At 42.9% G+C, this 23,222-nt stretch overlaps 1 protein-coding gene across 2 annotated transcripts in view; it reads left to right on the top strand.

The window, feature by feature from the left end:
• The first annotated feature begins 1,370 nt into the window (after positions 1-1,370).
• HIPK2 (homeodomain interacting protein kinase 2) overlaps positions 1,371-23,222 on the top strand; it is a 197,653-nt gene continuing 175,801 nt past the window's right edge. The window contains exon 1 of one of the 2 annotated variants that reach the window (XM_063133341.1): positions 1,371-1,854. In XM_063133341.1, the coding sequence (XP_062989411.1) occupies positions 1,836-1,854 (19 nt within the window). In that variant the 5' untranslated portion in view covers positions 1,371-1,835. The remainder of the gene's footprint in view (positions 1,855-23,222) is intronic. The other variant, XM_063133339.1, reaches the window with a different exon arrangement.

The following is a 23,222-nucleotide window of genomic DNA, read 5'->3' as shown; positions in this document are numbered from 1 at the left end:
TGTCATGTGGAGTTAAAACATAGCTTGGTCGATTCATTCACCTGAAAGGATATTATACACTACCAATGAAGAATAATCATACCATCAGTGGTATTCTTTTTCAGTCAATGTTATCTGGTTGTGTAAATGGGGTCTGATAGCAGCTTATTTGAGTGGCTTTCTGTTTATAAGAACACCCTGGAATGTTTTAGCTGAGGTCGACCTGGGGCCAGTTTGCATACTATGAAAAAGTCGCTGTACTTGGGAGACCTCTATAAGATTAAGTTCTATAGAAGGCAAGAGGAAGAGAAAGGTTTTGCCAACAGCCCCGGGGGGAATGTCCTGAAGACATCTTACAAGAAGAGAGTTGGCAGTGCCAGGGCAGAAACTGAGCAAAAGGGATGGATCGCTTAAAATGAACACAGGAGGGGGCTCCTTGGCTGTCATACTCAATACATAAACACTCTTTTGATGTGGCTCTTTGCAAGGGGGAGGAAAAAAATCCTGAAAGCAACAGTGTATGTTTATCTCAAAATGCATCCCATAAACACTTGCACTGTTTATAGCAGACTATGTTTTAAAAAAGACGAAGAAAAAAGAAAAAAGCAACAACTTTTTCTCATTGAAACAAGACTGTAAAAAATGCAAACAGAGAATAGAACATTCTTCGAAAAGGGAGGGATGTTTGGTTCTTATTTTATGGCAAAATTTTGTATGTTCTTTTTATGCCGTTGAAAACTGCTCTGGAATGTAAAAGGATGAAGGTCGATATATCAAACAAAACTTATTATTCAAATTTCCACAAGGCTTTATTGTGATTTGTTATTGTTAAATTAACGATGAAAGTATTATGTGCATTTTGAATGCACAAGGCACTTTACAAAGTAACAAGAAAAAGATAGGACTGTGCCCCAAAGAGCGTACAGCCTTCAGCAGTGCCTTAAAAAAAATCTATCCATCCCCACATTGTTACTTAAATACTGAAAGAGAGAAAGAAGCCGCTTCACCAACTTCTGTTCCCTGTTCCGTTTTTTCTTCTCTCTGCCCCCCTCCCTGCCCCGCCCCCATCTCCTCCTCCTCCCCCTCCCCTTCCTGATTGAAATGTGTTGTTAAACACGATCCCATATAATCTCAGCAGAGGGTGATGAGGGTTTGTGTGTTTTTGTTTTGGAGGGATTTTTTTAAATTTGTTTTTGCTCCTCGCTGCTCTCCCCCTCCCTCCTTCTGGGAAACTGCGATCCATGCCATCGGTATTTGATTATTTGCAAACTCCCTGTGCTTTTTTTTCCCCTTTCTCCCTTCCCTCTTTCCTCCCTTTCCTCACTCTCCTCCTTCTCTCCTCCCCTCTTTTCTGTTTTCTCTGGCTCTCGCAGTCTTGTCTCTTCCTCTCCTCTCCAATGCAACTTTTGCAGAAATCTCCCCCGACGCACACACAGACAGACATGTTGAGCTGAGAGCTTCGGGGGATCGCTCGAGTCCCCCCCTCCCCGCCCCCCAAAACCCCAAGTCTGGGGGGACCTCCAGCCACCCACAGCCCCCTCCCCACTTGACCTGTTCACTGTGCATCGGCGCACACCCCCCTTCCCCTGTCCTCCCCCCTCCCCATCTTCTATTTTTGATCCTTTGGCTCCTGCTGCTGCCGTTTCTGCTTTATGGAGGTCTCTATGTGTATTTCCCCCCTCTGCCTCCCTCCTCGATGAATTGAAGGAGAGATGCAGGAGGCTTTTGGCCGCTTCGGCTGTACGGAGAGACACAGGCTCAAGATGGCAGATTTCTATTGAGTTTAAGGGGGGGGGGACCTGAAATCCTGCTTCGTTTTTCTTTCGTTGCCATGAATAACAGACATCCTTGCACCGATGGCCCCAATGTACGAAGGTAAGGGCAGCTTTCTAGATCTTTTTATTTCTCTTCCTGCTCAGATACATCTCTCCCATGCTCAGCCTCCCATCAGGGCGAGGATTATTATTATTATTTTAAAGCAAAAGAAGGGGAGGGAGAGGGGGGAAATGATGACCACGGGTTTGGTACCCCCTTTTTCATTATATAGGGTTAAATAGGAGCGCTGGAGGAAATTGCTTTGAAATAAGGGAGTTCTAGATCTAGCACATCACCCCTTTGTGTGTGTGTGTTGGTGTTAATATATCTATATGTGATACGTATATATTAGATCGCTGCTTTAGGTTTTAGTTGTTTGTTCTCCATTGCCCACTCCCCGCCCCCTTTTGAGATTGCCTTTTAAACATTTCTCGCCTCCGATTGTCGAGACGGTGCGGTGATAGTGCAAATGAACACGTCCCTTTCCGAGTCTTACTGTGGCGGTGCTGCTGCTGCTGTTTGCAAAAGTCTTATTTCGGTGCCGGGTTAGAACAATGAAATTGACAAGGGGCTGCCCGGCAATCGCCGGCGTCTGTCTCTATAGAATCCTTGTCCGCCTCTTAAACAAAACGAAAATGCAATTTTAAATTCCTAAGGCATTAGCGTTTAAGTGTCTCCTTTCGTTTTAATTCTCTAAAGGCGCAGTTGTGCTTTTTGTTTTGTTTTGTTCAGTCTTTGCTGATACCACCAAGATTGTATAGTTTGGGGTGGTGTTTTTTTTTTAAAAAAATAACCCAATGCAAAACGAGAAAATGATCAGTACGTATCAATCTATACGTGCGTGCGTGTGTATGTCAGGAGAGAGAATTTTGGTGTAAATACCCCCAACATTTTTCTTTCCTTCAACGATTGCCGGTACTTCTTTCAGTTTCAAGCTAAAACAGGCACTGGTCGGTGGTGAAGTGCACGAAGTTGGTTTTTCGTGTTTTAATCGGAATCTTGTTAGAGGAAACTGCTTTTGTTGTTTGCTTGTATTTATTTCTCCCCCAGGTAATAAATAAATCCGGCTTAATTTGAATCACCTTGCGCTTATATATACACCCCCTTTTTTCTTCGCCTTGGGTTGGCATTGACTAAAGAGCGTTACATAAATTGCGTGAGGGGAAAAGGCATTGCGTTTGATTATTGCTTTAAATTCAATTAATTGCCTCGTGCGATCTTCTTTTTTAAAAAAAAAATAGCAAAGACGGTGCTAAAGCCCAGCGAGGCTGCAGTGTGTGTGTGTGTGTATGGGAAGTGATACTTTTAGCCGTGCGAGGAAAGAGGGCGTTAAAACTTATAGTAACCCAGCATTACTTGTGAGTGCTGCTTCTCCCCTCTAAGAACTGGTTTCCTCGATGTTATAAAGTTACCGATCCGATGGCGTCCGAGGTCGGTTTTAGTAAATGCGTGGAGTTTTAAATAGTGGGTCTGTGTGTTTTCACAGGGAAATATATATTTATTGTTCCAGGTTTTTCTCACTTTCGGGTCAAAAGGTACCCAATTGGGGGTGGGGGGAGGAAAAAAAAAGCGAGAGAACGCATAGAAATAATAAGGTGAATTCAGCAGGCTTGAGCCCGTTAAAAAAGAAAAGAAAGGCAAGCAAGACACTCACTGTTGCTGAAAGAAGCAGGCAGCAAAGAGTTATATTTGTATTATTAAAAACTGTTTGCAAAGGCCACAGACTGCAGCGACTGGATCAGCCTGGTGCCGGGTTTTTTAATGATTACTATTATGATTTAAAGAAAGGTTTCTCTTTAAATACCTCCCTAAAGCGCCCTCTGCTGGGCGATGGTGTGACGGTGGTCTTTTCTAGGAAAGAAACTTGCACGTGAATAAGCAAGACCCGTAGGGCTGTTTTTTACTGGACGTTTTTAGAGAGTAGGAATATCTCTTCCCCCCCCCCCCCCAAGGGTAGTGTAGATCATGGTTTTAGAGCAACAGTTATTTCATTTTTATCCCACCCTTTCTTCAACAGCTCAGGGTGACACACGTGGACCTCTCCCTCCCTAAATCACCCTCAAAACAACCCTGTGAGGTAGGATTAGGCTGAGAGAGAGCAACTGGCCCAAGGTCACCCAGTGAGCTTTGTAGTGGAGGTGGGGAGATTTGGAGTTGAGTCTCCATTGGTTATTTGATACTACAATTGGGGGCTCATTGCCTTACCTTTTGTGTCACGCCCACCTACTCCAGAGGCTGGTTTTACATGGCTACAAGAGGGCCATGATTTGGCTAAAATTGGATGAGGGAGTGACAGTGAAGTGTGTGGATTTCTGTACATCTCCCCCCCCCCAATTTGAGCACATTGCTGAGCATACAAAAACAGCAGGTGTCTGACAGGCGAAATTCTCTTTGTTCACAGGGTTCCTTACTGCACCACCTGGAACATAACATTTTAGCTTGGACTTAATACTCAGAGCAAGTATGGCTACCCGTACCCTATCTTTAGCGTTCAACTACACACAGGGCCAGCCCTACCATTGGGCAGGCTGAGGCCTCCGCTTCAAGTGGGAAATGCCAAAGGGGATAGCATTAAATGGTGCTGAGGGCAGAGATGTCTGTACCATCTGGTCTTCCCTGTGTGCCTTAAGCTAGACTACTGCCCTCAGAGGCAGTGGGAGACACTGTCCCATTGCCAGGTTGAAGTAAAATTTAACTGTCAGTCCTCTTGGTTTCTGTACATAGAAGGGGTTGTACATAGAAGGGGTTCTCCTTTGCCTCAGGAAGCAAAATACCTTGGTCTGGCCCTCCCCAGTGGCCCCACTCCACAGAAAGTGAGGTCTGGATCACGCAGGCGTGTTTTGCTCATCGCTTGATGTCTGCACTGCTCCATCAAGTGTGGGCGTGCACATGGGAAGTGGACATCACAGATATATCGCCATAGACAGAACATTTCTTATCCCCTCAGTTGCAATGGAATTGATTCAGACATACAGCTGCTGGTCATTCAGGCCTGATTTATACATGCATGAATATCGTTTGATTCATTTCCCTACCCTTGATGAGTTTCCTTGTGATGATGGGTGGCTGAAAATGTGAGCCGACTGTATTGAAAATCATTTGTGTGTAAGATACAAAAGCTGCATCTGGGATGGTCCATTCACACATTCAGTTCCTTCCTGGCTGTTGCAGGGGTCAAGAGATGGGCATGCACATGTGAACCACGCCCAAGCCTATGGTAAACAAGTAGTGTAGAGAAACAAAGCGATACACACACGTGTGAATCAGCCCTTGGTCACACTTGAGTAATGTTGAACTCGGTGGGACAAATTAGCTGTGATGAACTCAACTTGCCCTCTCATTTCAGTGGTTTTAAAGATGGAATAAAATGCTAATTTGTACTAAATCAGAGTATTTGTCGAACTAGCCTAGTACTAGAGCATAAGAGGAGCTCTGCTAGATCAGACCAAGGGTCCATGTAGTCCAGCATTCTGTTCACACAGTGGCCAAACAGCTGCCCAAGGAAACCCACAAGCAAGACATGAGCACAACAGCACCTTCCCATCTAATTTATACTATCTACTTTGGTTGGCAGCCAGCCTTCCAAGGTCTCAGGAAGAACTGCTACCTGGCCATTTAAACTGGAGATGCCAGGGATTGTCTCCAGGACTTTTAGCATGCAAAGCATGTGCTCTACCCGTGGTTTGTGCCCCCTCCTCATAATCTTCACTAGTCCTGGTCTGTCTTTTTCTTGCTACTGTCTTCCTGAATTGCTCCACCCACCCACCCAGAAAATGCCTACTATTGGCCTATGCTCCTAAAAAAGAGAGAATATAAATGTTGTTGAATCATGCAGTTCTTTATATAAAGACTATAGAGAGAAGCTCACTGGGATGAATCAGCCAGGACCCTGCCCTCAGCTGGGCAGGTTCTAATTTAAATTTTGGATCTGAAAAACTCATAAGAGATTAGGCAGGTAACTTCTGTCCCATGAAAAACAACAACTGGAGTGTGACATAAGGAGATTTGTACTTGATCAGACCAAAGGCCTATGTTGTGATTTCACACTGGCCATGCAAATCCCCATAGGAACCCTACAAGCAGGACACGAATACAACAGCACCTTCCTGCTTATGTCCCCCAGCAACTGGTATTGAGAATGTTGGAAGTTATACACAGCCATCACGACCAGTAGCCACTGAAAGCCTTATCCTCCATGAATTTGTCTAACCTTTTAATGCCGCCCAAGTTGGCGGCCATCACTCTACCTTCTAGAAGTGAATCCCATAGTTTAAATACTTGCTGGTTGACCATTGACATAGTTCTTAATTGTCCCCTTCAGAATATTTGTCTCACTTCAATATTCTTTTCAGGAAATCACATGACAAATACTAGGTGGCAATACTAAACTCAGGCTTAATCTTTAAATGTCAGCCTTAATTTGGGACTATTACACATTACACAGTGAAGCAGTACACCTGGGGTTTACTACCGAATGTGCACTTGCTGGGATCTACAGTGAATCCTGTTCCCTTAAGCAATACAAAACACATTTGTCTCATTCACACATTACATTTTTTCACAATGCATTTAAAGGTGTATGCCTAGAAAATGTCATGTTTGATGAGGCCCTTGGGAGCCATCGCACAGATGCTTCAGAAGCTTTTAGGAAGAACATAAGAAGAACCGTGCTGGATCAGTCCAGCATTCTGTTCATACAGTGGCCAACCCACAAGCAGGACCCGAGTGTAACAGCACCCTTCCGCCCATGTTTCCCAGCAACTGGTGTACATAGGCTTACTACCTTTGCTACTAGACATAGCACATAGCTAACAGGACTAGTAGCCATTGATAGCCTTCGCCTCGAGGAATTTATCCAATTCCCTTTAAAGCCGACCAAATTGGTGGCCATCACTCCATCTTGTGGTAGTGAATTCCATAGTTTAACTGTGTTGTGTGAAGAAGTCCTTCCTTTTATCTTTCCTGAAAACCATTTCTTCATCTGAATTGCTCCAAGTATCATACGGATCATTAAAACAACACCAGCACTACACATTAATAGAGGAGGTCTATTTGGAGGCAGGATATATATTTAGCATAAGAGGTACAAAACCAGGCATTGCAGTGCTTCATTTTCTTGGTCACCTGAGTGCATAGGTGTACATGGATAGTTATGAAGCGTTCTTTCATTGTCGATTGTGATCACTTGATGAAAAATGAACCATTTTTCCTTCTTCAGAATCAATTAAACAACCTGGGAAAAATGCATGTCTTGTGCGTAATTTATTCTGCTTCTAAGATTCTGGGGGATTTGATTTTTCTTTTCTTTTTTCCTGTGGTGGCAGATGGTGAGGAAAAGAAGTAGAGAAAGATAATTTTATTGAGGAGGAGGGCGGCAAGAATTTTATTGAGTTTTATTGGGTGTTGTGATCGCTGGACAGGGACAGAAATCCGAAGCAACCAACATCATAAATGTTATTATCCTTAGTATTTGCATCACACTTCTTTTTAATTGTTTAATACGCTTTGGTCATCCATGCAACAACACTGTAAGATAAAATTATTGCCCCAGTATATTTATAGATGGGGGTCTGAGCCTGAGAGATTGGTTGCGCAAGGACACCTGATGCATTTATGGTTGAACTGAGATTTGAACTGGGAATTTTCAGTTTACTTCTTTTAACCACTGTGCTACACTAGTCTGGGACATTGAAGTCCTAACCTGCCCTAATGACTTAGATCTCTTTGAAATTATCTGAATCATCAGGGAAAGAAATATGTTGTTGCTGTTCTTCTTCTTCTTATTATTATTATTGTATTTATTTGTATCCCGCCTTTTGCCCAATGCTGGGCATTAAGGCGGCTTTACAAAATTAAAACATATGCAGTTAAAACTTATAAATAGAAATATACAAAAGTTAAAAATATAATTATACTTTAATACTAAAACATTTAAAATATGTAACAATTTGAAGAGTCTTATGCATAGACGGAGGTCCATACTATTCGCCAAAGGCCTGCCAGAACAAAAAAGTTTTTGCCTGCCTCCAAAAGCACATTGTGAAGGGAGCTAGTCTAGCTTCCCTGGGAAGGGAGCTCTAGAGCTGTGGATCAGCCACCCTCTTCCAGGTTTCTACCAAGTGTGCCTGTGATGGTGGTGGGATCCAGAGAAGGGCCTCCCCTGAAGGGGGAAAGACAATTTCAAATTGCAAGAGTAGGAAGAAGGGCTTTAGCTCATTAGTAGAGCACCAGATTTGTATGCAGAAGGTCCCAGGTTCAATCCATGGCATCTCCAGGTAGGCTTGGAAGGACTCTTGCCTGAAACCCTGGAGAGCTGCTGCTGGTCACTGTAGACAGATGGATCTGATTCAATATAAGGCAGCCACCTATGTTCCTATTGTTCCTTAAACTCAGTGGTGCCACCAGTAAAGAGTATATGGGCAGACAACCACCCTCCTGCACAAAACTAGGGCATTTTACAAAATTGGAAGTGGGGAGTTGAATGGGCAGTGCCAAAGGGAGCCCAATGATACTTTCGTCACCCCAAGGCAACCCGGAGCCAACCCTGAATATTACCATCTAAATGGGGTGGCCTCTAAGATCTTTAAGCTCATAATCTAAAATTACCTGCATGCAACACTGGTTCAACTGGGAGCAAAGCAATGGAAGCAGCAGCCGGATTCTTTAAATGGAAATTTTAATATTTGAAGGAATCATCTTAGTCCAGGTTTCCAAAACCAGTATGAAGGGTTAAAGATCTGGATACACCTTGCATTAAAAGAGATTGGTAGACTAGATTTTTATTGTAGTGAAGAAGGGATATGTTCTCTCCGTCATCTCCTCTTCTTCCTCGTGATTTGCAAAGTGCTACATTCTTTGGTGTTGAAGTAGAAAGAGATGGTGTGGATTTGTTCATCACATGCGATGTTCTAATCACGACAAGACTCATTGCTTCCTGGTGTACTTTCAATAACAAAAAGTTGTGGATTCCTCCCCTGTCCCCCCTCCCAATTGCACTCTTTCAATTCTAGCTTCTCCAAGTATCAGTTACTGCTAGGTTACTGATGGGTTGGATCAATACTGTTCTCTGTTGCTGTGCATAGCAGAACTCCTGTAAGGCCAATATCCCTACTGCAAGATGCCGATGCTGTTAATTGGACATGTTAATAACACCACCCTCAATAAAAGATGGATCATGGCCTATGGGAGAAGTCACCTTTCCCCAGCCACGTTCCACTTGCACACAATATGGGTTTGTGTCACTGTTATTTTATGGCCCCATTACACCGACTTGACTGTGCAGAAAGGCCTTGAAGTGCCAGGGAAACCGCTTCATTTATCATAAGCAGTATGATGCACTCATAATAAATAGATACGCAGTACAAATGGTTTGGGGAGTTGCTGTATCACAGTGGCTCAGAGTTTGATCTGTGAGCTTCGACGCTCCAGGATTTTGGGACCCCTCCGACAAGGCATGCTGCTCAGCTGGGTCCCATAGCATGCCAGAGGAAGGGCATGGAAATGGAGAGTTAGGAAGGAATATCAGAAGCTGCCTTTTACCAGGTGAGAAGCTCTTCATCCATCTAGCCTAATGCTGCTTACTCTGGTTGGCAACAGTTCTCCAGGGTCTCAGGCAGAGATCTTCCCCATCACCTGAGCATAGGAAGTGATCGCATTCAGAGTGGGACCATTGGTCCACCTAGCTCAGCACTGATTGGCTCTGAAGGGTATCAGTCAGGAGGCAGGGCTGGCATTAAGGGTCAGCATGGTCGGGCACCTGCCAAGGGCCCACATAACAGCAGGAGCCCACTGAAAAGACCCACCCCCCTGGAGTTGCTCCTCCTCTTCCCCATTGCAACCTTCTTGTACACCTGCCTCTCTCTCTGGCCCAGATGGTGGTGGTGAGAAGAAGGAGCAGCAGATGCCAGGGCCTCCTTGCTCACTGCCTCTCTGCCTGTCAAGGAAGCAAGTGGTTGCAATCGTGAGTAAGAGGATGAGGAGCAAGAGCACCTGGTCACAATGGTGAGGAAAAGGTAGACTTGCTGAAGGGAAGAAGGCCTACAGAGAGTGCTTATACAATCCTGAAACTGGCAGTGGTCAGGGGGCTTTCCTCAGCCGAATACCTGGAGATGCTGGGGTTTGAACCTGGGACCTTCCGCATGCAAAGTAGGTGCTCTACCACTGAGTTAGGGCTCCTTCCTTTGCATTCCATTAACGACAGTCTTCTTGGCTTCTCTGTGCAAAGCGAGATTATTATTATTATTATTATTATTATTATTATTATTATTATTATATTTATTTGTATCCCGCCTTTTGTCCAATATTGGGCCTCAAGGCGGCATTACAAAATTTAAAAACATATACATTTTAAAACCTATGAATAGAAATATACAGAGGTTAAAAATATATTAAATATATTCCAATATTTAAACATTTAAAATACACGACAATTTTAAAAGTCCTTAGCACAGATGAAGGCCCAGATTAATTGCCAAAGGCCTGCTTCCCAAAGTGCATCAAGGAGGGAGCCAACCTAGCTTCCCTGGGAAGAGAGTTCCAGAGCACTGGAGCAGCCACCGAGAAGGTCCTCTCCTGTGTTCCCACCAGACATGCCTGTGATGGTGGTGGGACTGAAAGAAGGGCTTCCTCAGAAGCTCTCAAAGCACAGGCAAGTTCATAAGGGAGAATATGGTCTTTCAGATAACCTGGACCCGAGCCGTATTGGACTTTATAGGTCATAACCGGCACTTTGAATTGTGCCCAGAAACAGACTGGAAGCCAGTGAAGCTGTTTTAAGAGGGGAGTTGTAGGCTCCCTGTAACCAGCCCTGGTCAACACTCTGGCTGCAGCTCTTTAAACCAGCTGAAGTTTCTGAAAACTCTTTAAGGGCAGTCTCACGTAGAGCACATTACAGTAATCCAGTCGGGATGTAACTAAGGCATGTGTCACCGTGGCCAGGTCTGACATCTCTAGGAACTGGTGCAGCTGGCGCACTAGCTTTAACTCTGCAAATGCACTCCTGGCCACTGCTGAAACTTGGGCATGCCAGCTCAGGGATGAATCCAGAAGTACACCCAAGCTGCGGACCTGTGCCTTCAGGGGCAGTGTAACCCCATCCAGCACAAGCTGAATCCCTATTCCCTGATCTGCCTTTCAACTGACCAAGAGCACCTCTGTATTGTCTGCATTAAGGTTCAATTTGTTCGCCCTCATCTAGTCCATTACTGCCGACAGACACCGGTTTAGCACAGAAACCGCTTCCTTGGAATTGGGTGGAAAATGTGTGGTAGAGTTGGATGTCATTGGCATATTGGACGTATTTGGTATAATGAACCCGTTGCAAGTCTTGGGCCTTGATAAGCATCTAACGTTGCATCCTTCCGAATGAAATGCAGTCCCTTTGGTGCAGCAAAAATGATCTCGTGGAATGCAATTATAATTTCTTCAGTTTCATTACAGATGGAATTTGGCAATGGTTTATGGATATAGGTGGCTTATCCATTCAACCTTTTAAGAATGGAAAGTCTTTACTGGAGTTTCTTTGTTGATTTTTTAAAAAAACGAGGATTCCTAAATATGCTCAGTAAATGGACATTTTACATGCAAGCTGCTAAGAAAGACTCATGATCAAAATGCATTCTGCTGGTGTAAGGGTTGATTTTTGTAATTGAATAATGCTGTTTTATTGTATTATATAAATATAATCTTGTACTTTAATCTTTTTATTATTAACATGTGGAATAAGTATGTTGCAATTATGATTGTTTTGTAAAAGGGTACAGGTAAATCATTTATTATTGTACTGATTTATTGTCAGGCCTAGCTCTGAGTTTCTTTAGGCACACATCTTACATCAATCACGAGCTCACTGTCTCTCAGTTTCAGCACGCACACAAGTCTGCAATATGGGGATAATAAATCATGCTTCTCTACCTTACAGGGTTGCTGTAATTATTATATAAGTGAAGCTCTTTGAACACTTGAAATGTGCTATATAAACACTCACAGTATTTTTTTTAATTATCTAACTTATTCCTGTACCATGGGACATATATAAAACAGGCAGTGGACAGTTACCTGGGTAAACATGACTTCTTTTTACCTAGAAGGTTGCTGATATAGGGCTGCATGGTCATAGGGTAGCCCCTTACTCATCGTTGGGAAAGAGGAATTGCATCACTCAAGAATAGGACATGGATTTATTAAAATAAGAATTTACATAACATTTGCATATGCTAATTTATATGCACATATGCAAATTTAGATGTCAATACTATATTTTAAAAAGAAATATAATACATCTCACCATACTGGGGAAGACTGAGCATTTTGGGGTGGGGTCTTGCTCAGTCTGCGTTCCAAGGCCCCTGCTGCTCTTCCTTCTCATGGTTCTTCTTTACTTTTAAACTGGAGAGATCTTCAGATAGAGGGCACCTTCAAACAGAGGACTGCCCTTCAATAGCCCTTCAAGTAGAGGATTGTCCTCCCTAAAGGAGGACACACGCCACCCTCCTTGGTAGATCTGTAACTCATTCAGATAAGCAAGCGTTTCTGATCAATTGTTTTGCTTTGGGTTTTTTTGTTTGGTTTGTTTTTTGCTGGAGAAGACAAGCGGAAGGGTATAAAACAGACGCAGCAAAATAAACCAGAAAGGCAAGCTGAAGCTAATGGCGCATGGTTTGATTTTTAGCTGCTTTATTCTTAATCAAGAGTTGGAAATGTATTGGCATGATGCAGCAACAGTGGGGCAAAATCCAATAGGCGTATGTTAGATGATCACAAAGGCCCTTTAAAAATCAATAGGGCAGTTTTCAGTAAAATCATTTTGATTTACATCAAGCAGAACAAAATGACCCTCCGTGAGTATAACCTGGGAATGGAGGGCCTCTTGCAGTATACATCCCTTGCTTGTGATGTACCTAAGGGCCAGTGTTCCTCAATGGAAGAAAATGTCTGTCAGCATAGGAAAACGATGGTAGGAAGAGGAAGAGGGAATTATCTTTAAAAAGAGGGAAATTTTGCAATCAAGAACTGAAAGGAGAGTGCCTCATTTTGAGCAGTGGTTTGCTTCTTGTTTCTGTATTTACATAGACTCTCTGCATAAATAATAACTAGCCATTACTTGTTCTCACTAATGGCTTCTGATACACCTATAGTTCTTGGAGGGGGAGTCAGGGCTTCTTTCTGTAAGCTAAATGATGGGTTCATTGTACCAGGTTTAGGGCAACAAACCAGGATTAGCAGTAATCCCAGATAGACGTTAGGCCTGCTTCAGCCTAATAGCTCCAAAATTTTTTTTTTTGAAGGCTATTCTGCAGTCACAACGCATGATGCTTCCCTGTTTTCTTTCACACATGCACCGCATGCTTTGACAAAAGGCAAGCTTTACTGCTGCAAAGTGCAGGTGTGCTCAGCAGTTGCAGTGTTTGTACCTACATCGCCATTTTGGTACATAAAATGTGTTCCAATAACCTCACTGGAAGTCTGGAGATAATCCCTCCCCCTCAATAAGGCAAATTCTGGTGCATGCAAAGGGAAAGTTGATTAATGAAATCTACGAGCGTTGCTTATCTGTGAGCCAAGACTTGTGAATGTGTCAAGTCCCATTCATTGTACAAAGAGTCGCCTTGCCCTTGCAGATGTTTAGTTACTTTTTGTCTTGGGGTGAGTTTCAGCTGTTCTTGGCTTGCTACTCCATCCAACCACAGTCTGGTTTTACCAACCTTTGGGGTTCTGTGGGTGTGTCAACAGATGTTCGTAAGCTTTCATCTTTGTTGACTGTATTAGAGACAGATCGTTATAATATGTATTCGTCTTGGCATCTCACTCTCTCTTTGTTTTTGCTTGCTTTGCTTACTGCTTCTCCTTGACAACTTTTATAGCAATTTGCAGCATATTTTTAGCAACAGTAGGCGGTATTTTGAATGTGGGCGGCTTGTGGAATTAATATCTATAATTTCTGTAAATTGTGCATAGTGGCTGACATCGGTGGAAGAAGGGGTAGGAAAGTGTTGCACTCCCAAGGCACAGCACAACTACTGTGTGGAGTTACTTATGGTTGGGTGGGCTGCTGGCTGGAAACCCACAAAGGGCCAAAGTTGGAGGTATGGGTGCCTTGGTCAAATATTTCTAGAGGTCAAAATGAAGGTCACTCTCAGGAAAGATATGCATTGTGTGGAAAGTCACACTGGGATCAGGGGAAAAAAACCTAAGTTCAAGTTTGGTTATGACTAACTGTGTGGCCTTAGTCAAGTCACTTATCAAGAGTTTCATCTCTAAAGTAAGAATTGTAGTGGCCACAGTTTTCATCTTCTTGCCCCTTAAAGGTTTACCAGGTGCTGTCCAATTAATAAAATAAGAGCCTGCCTCCATCTTTGAAAGTATTAAAAATGTAAGATACAAGGGAAGGGGGGAAGTAGGGATTAGAAAGAAGAGCAAATATGCTAAAAATCATACTGTGTAAAAGATTAATGAAGTCAAAATGACTGTTGCAACTGACAAATCAGAAGAATTAGTTAAATCTGGTCCACCCAAACTTTTCCCATGGAAAAGCTGTCTTTACCTTCATCCTTTTCTCCTACTATATATACAATGGCTGCGGTAACATTTAACCAATTAAATTCAAATTTATTTGTTTCGGCCTAAATAAAAAAAGGGGCCATGTGCCCTAGCTACCCACGGGGCTCTTATGAGCTATTACGAGTGGCTTTGCCCTAGCCATCCTTTCGTGGAAGCTCTCATGATAGTTGGGCCGCAAGGCGGGAGCGTCGACAATGCTGTCAGGAGCAACTAGCAGGAGAGCAGTGTGCTGACCTCCCGGCCCAGCCCTTGTCAGGAGGGACACCGCGGCTTGAGCCGCCGCCCTCCCAGCCTATGCCCACTCCCTCATTTGCTCAGGCAGCCAGCTGGCCACTTGCTCCTGCTGACCCAGTCACTCCAGCCTTTTGCCCCAGCCACCCACGGAGCTCCCAAGCTATTGTGAGAGGCTGCAGTACTTGAGGCAGAAGACAGAAGCCACGGCCACCCCAAGCTGACCTGGCTTGCTGAGTAAGTAAGGGAGAGGCCAGCCAGCTGGCCAGCCAAACAGGGAGGCATGCAGGAGTGTGAATGGTGGCTGGGAATTGGAGCGGTGGCAGCAAGAACAGTGTGTGTGTGTGTGTGTGTGTAGGCCTGTTGGCCAGCCGGGGGGCGGGGCAGCACTGCCACCTCACCTGAGGTGATAAAATATCTTGGGCCAGGCTTGTGTGCAGATGTAATATATTTCCTGTTGCCACCTTTTTTTACTGCCTACTGACCAATGGGGCTGCTGAGCCAGTTGGGAACCAGTGCTTGCAACAGCAAAGATATTCCATTGATGTTGAAATAGGTATGCAGTCATAATAAAAGCTTTACCAATGTTTCTGGGACAGATGCTGCATTGACCAGCTGGCTTGCCTAATGTATAAACTTCAGATAGATAAATCTTGAGGAAATGATCTAGATGTCCATCTAAAGTCTCTGCATTGGGATAACAACCTCTTCCTTTTTTAAAGGTCTCATAATTCATAACTATCCTTTCAGCTCACCCAAGGCTAAGACCAACAATGCAGTTGCTACTCCATCCAACCACAGTCTGGTTTTACCAACCTTTAGGGTTCTGTGGGGGTGTCAACAGATGTTCGTAAGCTTTCATCTTTGTTGACTATATTAGAGACAGATCAATACAATATGTTTTAGGCTTCACGCCTCACAAAATTCTAATTTAAAAGATTTAGAAGTATAATTAAGAGTCTGATACTTTAATTTAAGGAGAGAAAAGAACACATGCTGAAAGGTGAAGGTACTGAAAGCATTTAAACAAGTGTTAACGAGGGAAGCAAATTGTAGTAAAAGAAGGAATATCCTTACTCTTTCTGACTTTTGTAAGACTGGTCAAACGGACCCACAGAGATTTATGTGTGCAAGCAATTCAAAGACTAGTGCTGCAATCCTATGCCTTTTTCCCCTGGGAGTAAGCTCTATCCAGAACTCCATCCAGTGTGATTTACTTCTAAGTAAACTGTTAAGGCTGCATTACTATGCACTTATGCACAGGCTTATTCCACCCTTTATAAAACAGCATCATAAGCCCCACTTTACTCACTGGGAGTGACTTCTGAGTAAATATATCTATACTTCTGAATGCAGAGAAGTTATTTACCTGAATTGAATCTGACCTATGAAGCCCCTTGTCCTATGACATAATTGATATATTATGTCTCCGTTTTAAGACATGCAACTGGGAATCAATTCTTATTAACCCAGTGGGAGAAAAACACTGGAAAGAGTCATTGACTGTGGAAATTTCCTGCAGTCAGTTTTCTGAACTTGGATGGCTCACGTGTTGAGTGTCAGCCGTTCTGGTCTGTGATTGCCCATAGTCATGATGAATAAGTGTCTGACACAAATACATGCATTTCTTTTATTTTAATTGTATCCATATATATTTTTAGCCTGCTTCTTCCTGCAATTTGCAACCCACCCCTTCTATTAAAACCATATAACCCATAAGACAATCAGCAAAAAGTTAACAGTCCAACCAACGTTAGCATGCTGCAAACAAACCAGAACAGTAAGGTAGAGACACCAAAGCACTAAACTGCAGTATTTGAAAATCTGGGGTGGTCTTATTTTAGGTAAGCTCTCCCAGCAGGTGAGAATGATGCAGGAAAAGGATAAACTTTTCAAAGGATGGTTTCTGCTTATTATATACTTAAGCACAGAAAGGAATCTAACGAGCCCCTCCTGCCCCTGAAAAATATAGAATATTGAACTAAGATGAGCACAAGAAGGAAGAGGAGAAACCTAAATTGGAATAAAGGGAAGTGAAGGCGATGGGGCGGGGGGGGGGAGGAAGGTTTGTTCAAGGGAGAGTTTTATTATTGCATTTTAAAGAGAAAAGTAGGTAAACTGGTGCTAATAGGGCCAGAGAGATGTACTGTAATAATTACTGGGACATGTGTCAGGTGGTGGTCAGGATGGTGGCCCAGGTAGGGAAGCAACTTATGCATTGTCAAAAAAGAGAAAATGCATCAACTACCAAGCAAATAAAAGAGGATACAGATTTGCCTAACATTTGCAAATGCTCACTTATATGCATATATACACATTCCGTAATACCAACGATAATTTAAATAGAAATACAATAGCTCCCACCGTAGTGGAGAAGGCTGTGACCCAAGTGACCTGTGTTTCTTCTCAGTCTGCTGTCCAGGTGCTAACTGTGGATGGACAATTTCAAGGCCCCTCAGCTCTTCCCTTCTGATGGTTTTTTTATCTTTAAACCAGACCTGGACTCGACAGTCCTTCAAACAGAGATCACCTTAAAACAGAGGACTGTCCTCTGATAGCCCTTCAAATAGAGGATTGTTCTCTGTAAAAAAGAGAGGGGTAAGTAAACCACGGGGTACCCTATGGTTGCAACTCATGTGACTGGCCCCCTTGCAGTGGTTTTCTTACTCCTCCCTGCTCCGTGGTTCGCGTACCCACCCTCCCCCATGTGCATTTGAATGGGGCCCATGTATTTTTTGAAATACTTGCATTCTTGTGGTACCTGAATCTTTATGCACCAAACCATGTTAATTTTTGAAATACTTTAACTTGCCTTCTTGGGGTACCTGAATCTTTATGCACCAAACCGTGTTAATTTTTGGAATACTTTAACTTGTTTGTGCAAGAAACATGCATGAGTAAGAATGGGCATATATGCTGCCTTAAAACAAAAAAGCAAACAAAGCTATGATGCAGTGCAACTGGGAGAAAAAGATGCATGCTTAAAATCCTACAAAGCCCTAAAATAAGAAAATGAAAATGCTGTTGAATGAATTTATGTGCAAGCAGAACTTGCCAAAACTCAAATTGACCACTGTATTTTCTGTGGAATCCACTGCTCACGATAAGGAAACCTAAAGGAAAATCTGAATTCCTAGAGTGGGTTTCACAAAGTTCCATGCTGGCAACTCTCATTTCTTCCAATTATATGAGGTCTGAAAACACACTTGTCAGCAGAGCTGTGCTTCTCGTAGGAACCAAAGATTTTCATGATTGTCAGTTAATTCTAGCAGTGTTAATTTGCTGCTATAGTTTCCAAACTTATTGGTAGAAATGGTATCTAGGTCTAATTTTCCATATGCAGTTTGTCTCTTTAAGAACATAAGAAGAGCCCTTCTGGATCAGACCAAAGGCCTATCTTGTCCAACATGCTGTTTTACACATTTGCCCACCAGATGCCCATGAGAAGTCTTCAAGCTAGACACTGGGGCAAAAGCACTTTCTTGCTGTTGCTTCCCATCAACTGGTGTATATAGGCATACTGCTTCTGATAGTGGAGGTAGCATAAAGCCACCAGGACTCATAGACATTGATAGCCTTCTCTTCCAAGGATATGCCCAATCCCCTTTTAAAACCGTCCAAATTGGTGGCCATCACTACATCCTGTGGTAATAAATTCAACAGTATGTCTGTGTATGCTGCATTTCCTTTTAGATGGCCTGAATTTCCCACCAGTCAGCTTCACTAGATGACCCTGGATTTTAGAATTATGAGAAGAGGAGAAAACTTCTCTGTATCCACTTTTTCCAGGCATAATTTCTAAGTTTTGGTGAGTGATGAGAGTTCCCACACGAATATGACATTGTGGTTAGTCATGGAATAGCAAGGTATATAAAGCAGAAGAGCACATTGATGTAATAAGGTTTAGAAAATAACTGGTTTCTAGAAAATCGCAAAACATTTCTGACAGGCAAATGTTTGAAACATAATTAAAGTTCATGGCACAAAAGTGTTTTTGTATGCACTGTTCTACTCTTGGTTACTCAAAGCCTTGGATTTATTTCCCTCTTAACACTCGGGGTCTGTGTCCTAGCAGCTATTTGTGGGTGTATTTTCCACCCCTCCTTTGATTTACCTTTCCTTTCTGTTCAAGCCAAGGCATCCATAATCCTCACTGTCTGACATCATACTTGTTTCCATAGCAACAGATTATGATACTGGAACAAAGGATAATGTCAAACAGGAGGAGGGTATAGGTTACAGTATTTGTGTGTGACAGTGCATAATAATATCCCTATACCCAAATTTATTCCTAGGACAATCAGTCTGACTTCCTTCCTATCTCATTTTCTTGTAAGGAAAAAAAAGCAACTTGAGTCCATGTTTATTGCTTATGTCAATAGGAAGAAGTATCATGATGCCAAACGCAATTTAACTCATTCCCAACTCCAAAGTTATTATGAATTACTTCTCTGGATTTTTAGTTATTTGTACAAACCTCAAATTGAGGCTTAGGGCTTCATTTTATTAATGAAATAACCTAAAGGTGTTTATTGTTGCACTAGGTGTTAGCTAGTTCATTGCTGGAACTATTGTTGCACTGGGTGTTAGCTAGTTTCTTGCCAGAACTGCTGCTGGACACACCTCTACAGCAGCCAGGTTCACACCTGTCCAACAGTTCAACGTTTGTGCTGTGTCACATGTTTCATTTTTAAACATGCACTTAAAATATTTTAGGTAAATACAGTAAATGTGTTTTGCAAATACCTGGATTGGATGTACATAGGGTTGCTGTTATGAGCTGCAACTCTTTGTTAAGGGTACACTCGTCTGTGGCAAATCTGGATTTGCCTTGGCATAATGGGTAAAATGTCCCAGAAAGTACTGCTAGTGGATTTCTGCTATTTTCTGGAGGTTCTAATGATTCAGTGGTGAAGCCAGTGGGAATGGGATGCAGCATGCACAGAATTTGACAGTTCCAGGAGATGAGGACAATGTTTAAAAGGAAAAAAACCTTTGTGGGGCCAGCTGAGGCTCTAATAATACTGATTTTCCAGTATGCAGTTTTACTGGTTGGACCAATAAAATAATAGATGATTGGTAACCGTAAGCATGTCAGGGTGGGGAGAGGCAAAGAGAGACAGCTGTAGATTAATCCCTTCTGGTGGCAATGCAAACAGTGCAGAAGTGAAGCTATTTTACTGCTGAAGACAGTGGGTGCGAACGCACCACAGAGCTCACTCTGTGTGTCAGCTGCAGTGGAACAGGTGGCCAAAACAGTTGGAAGAAGAACAGGGTGGGAAAAGGAAGTGACAAAAACAATTTGCATCAGGAAGAGATGCAGGAAGGACTGCAGCTCAGACATAGAGCTACTCCTTTGCATGCAAAAGGTCCCAGGTTCAAGCTATGGCATCTCTAGTTAAGCCAGGGAAAAACTCTTGTCTTGTCTGAAACTCTGGAGTCCTGCACTCAATATCTGTAGATAATACTGAGCTAGACAAACCAATGGTCTGACTCAGTATAAGGCAGCTTCCTAAGTTCCTAAACGCCACCTTGGGCAGCATCCAGAGAATGGTTTCAATATCAGTTAAAAAGAACTCTGTAGTAGATGCACTGGAGACATTGGGGCTATTCACACAACATGCTAACCAACACTCAGTGGTTGAATGTAGGTTGTTGTGGAACTATGGGTTGTTTGTTGAACCAGGGGTTAGTGTGTTGTCAGAACCCAGGACATTTTCTGCAGTGTGGCTTGTTAACCACCCTGAACAAGTCAGCAACAAACCATGGGTTCTCAAGATGCCTGTTCGAGAAAACTAAGCCACACTATGGGCCTGCTCAAAAACACGATCCACAGTGGCTTAGCATGTCGTGTGGAGGGAGGTTCTCCCCCACACACACACACAATGGTCCAACTACCTATGCCCACTACCCACCTGCTGCAGTGCAGTTAGCAGACATCCACAGTGGTTCCTGTGTAGCCTGATGGGATCCCTGGGGTTAGATTGCTCCATTCCACACACAAAAATGGTGGACTGTAGAGTCCTCCAGCAAGAGCTACTGCCGCTTCCAGAGATGCTCTTGCCACTGTGGACTTCCTCTATGGTTGCCCAGCCATTTTTCTCCTCTGTTTTTGATGGAGCAGCTGCCAGGAGCCTGTTCACACCACAGAGTAGACTGGAATGTGAGGATAAACTGCGCAGAGGTTTGAATGGAAACTACAGAGAGGTGGGTGGGCAGTGGAACCACAGGGTGGTGCATGGTTCTCGGTGATGTGACAAGCCTGCTTGTCATGGTTCTGTTACTACCTCTCTGTAGTTACCATAACCACCATCCCTCCTCACACATGTGAATACGGCCTATGGAAAATGTCCTGGGTTAGGACAACATACTAACCCATGGTTCAAAAAACAACCTATAGTTCAACAACAACCCACACTCAACCACTGAGTGTGGGTTTTCATGTTGTGTGCACCAAGTAATTATAGTATGCATCAAAGCCGCTTGCTCCATTTCATCTCTTTGTGATACTGTATTGTGACCCATGTCATTCCCTGTATGGGATCCAGGACAGGGCCATACAGGAGATGGGGTCATCATACAGGTAGGGCCAAGTAGACACTCAGTCAGTTCCATGGAACAGGGGTGGGAAACACTGTTCCCCATGAAGGGCTGTTGACCCATGGGGGGAAATCCATCAGGGGCTGTAGTTAATGGGAGGCAGAGTCACAGGCTAAAGTGAACAGAGTCAGAGCTAAAGGTGGGCAGAGTTTGTGCTATTCTTGCCTAGCTATTTCTCTCTCTGTCCTTCTAATCTTGAACATCTATGGAACACTTTTCAATGTTCCATTCTGCCTTCCTTCCCTCCCACACTTCTAAACCAGTTGCTGATAAAATATTCCAAATTGTCCAGATTTTTCAAATCGTGCAAGACGGCATTGTACAGTTCCGTATCAAATTGAGAGCAGCAAAGCAGCCAAATGCATAGGATGGGTGGGTGAATTCCACTCTTTGGTATGAACTGAGCACAATAGTAGATGATAAAAAGGTACTGCACTGATTAAATAGGTACAATTGGAGGAAGGCTATTTACTCCAGGATTATGCTGTAAATAGATTAGGCTGCCAAATGTCATTAGCCCAAATCCTGATAGTAGCTTCTAGCTGAAAACATGAGCAGAATCTGTATTCTCCAGATCTTCTCCTAACTCTTGGCAAATCTACCAGACCTATAGTTTAAGACTTGCAATCAAAAATCAAGATCTTATGTCAATTTATAGTATCATAGAATAGTATAGTTGGAAGGGTCCTATAAGGCCATCGAGTCCAACCCCCTGCTCAATGCAGGAATCCGCCCTAAAACATACTTGACAGCTGGTTGTCCAGCTGCCTCTTGAATGCCTCCAGTGTGGGAGAGCCCACAACCTCCCTAGGTAACTGGTTCCATTGTCATACTACTCTAACAGTCATGAAGTTTTTCCTGATTTGGGTTTTGCTCTAAACCCAATTGCCTTCTTTCAAAAGTCAATGAGTTCTTAGGAAAACAGCAGCAATTTTAGGGTGGGGGGGATTAATTTTATTACTGATGCATTTTGAATGGAAATCTTTCAAGGAAAATCATTTATTCCTCCCACACACACACTGTGGCCAAAATAAATGTAACATTTTAATTTTTCACATTTAAGGCACAAGCTTCAAAAATGCAAAAAACTGTGATGTTGTTGCCTGAGCAGGAATGAGACTGTAAGGAGGTGGGGTTAAATTCTTTTCTCCTGCTGCAATCTTGACTTAAATACCCACCACCAATACTGGTAATTATATTAAGAGGCAAGCTCCTATCAGCACCAGTGTCTCTAAAAAATCAAAATTGTGACTGGCTTAAATAGCCAATTCCCCCCCCCCCCTTCCTTTGTTGGCTAGGTTCAGACAACACGATAACCCACGCTCAAGGGTTGTGTATGGATTCACTGTGGGTTGTTGTTGAACTAGGGGTTGTTGCTAAAATGTGGGTTATCATGTTGTCTGAACCCAACCGCACTAACAAACCATGGTTTGTTAACCATGAACAACCCACAGGTCACAATTCAACAACAAGAGCATACTGCATTACCTGAAAAATCATCTCCTCCGATATAAACCTTCCCAGACTCTTAGATCATCTTCAGAGGTGAAGTGGGTGGCCAATAAAGAAAAGGCCTTTTCAGTGCTGAGCCCCAGTTGCAGAATGCCCTCCCCAAAGACACCCATTTGGCACCTATGTTGTCATCTTTGGGATATTTTCATCTTTCAGTTTTTAGTAACTGTGGTACTCTTGTTTGGTTTACTTTAATTTTAGTGTGTAGCTGGGTTTTTTGTTTGTTTGTTTTAAAAATACATTATGTTTTATTATGTTCTTATATTTTATGGATTTAACCTCTTTTTATGAACCACCCAGAATGTTTCAGCTACTGGGTGGTATAGAAATGTAAAAAATTAATAGCATGTGCTCTGTTGCTGAGCTATGGTCGCTCTGTGAAAAAACAACCAGATTCTGTATTAGAAATCATATTCAGTGTTCTTCAGAATGCTGTTATATTGTCTTAATATCAGACTCCCATTTAAAACATATGGATTGGCATAGTAATAGAGTGTCTTATAAAAGAATATGGTAGTATAAATTGG

Source organism: Elgaria multicarinata, chromosome 9 (genome assembly GCF_023053635.1).
Source record: "Elgaria multicarinata webbii isolate HBS135686 ecotype San Diego chromosome 9, rElgMul1.1.pri, whole genome shotgun sequence".
NCBI classification, from domain to species: domain Eukaryota; kingdom Metazoa; phylum Chordata; class Lepidosauria; order Squamata; family Anguidae; genus Elgaria; species Elgaria multicarinata.
Note: the sequence above shows the minus strand (reverse complement) of the source record. Positions and strands in the feature narration are given on the sequence as shown.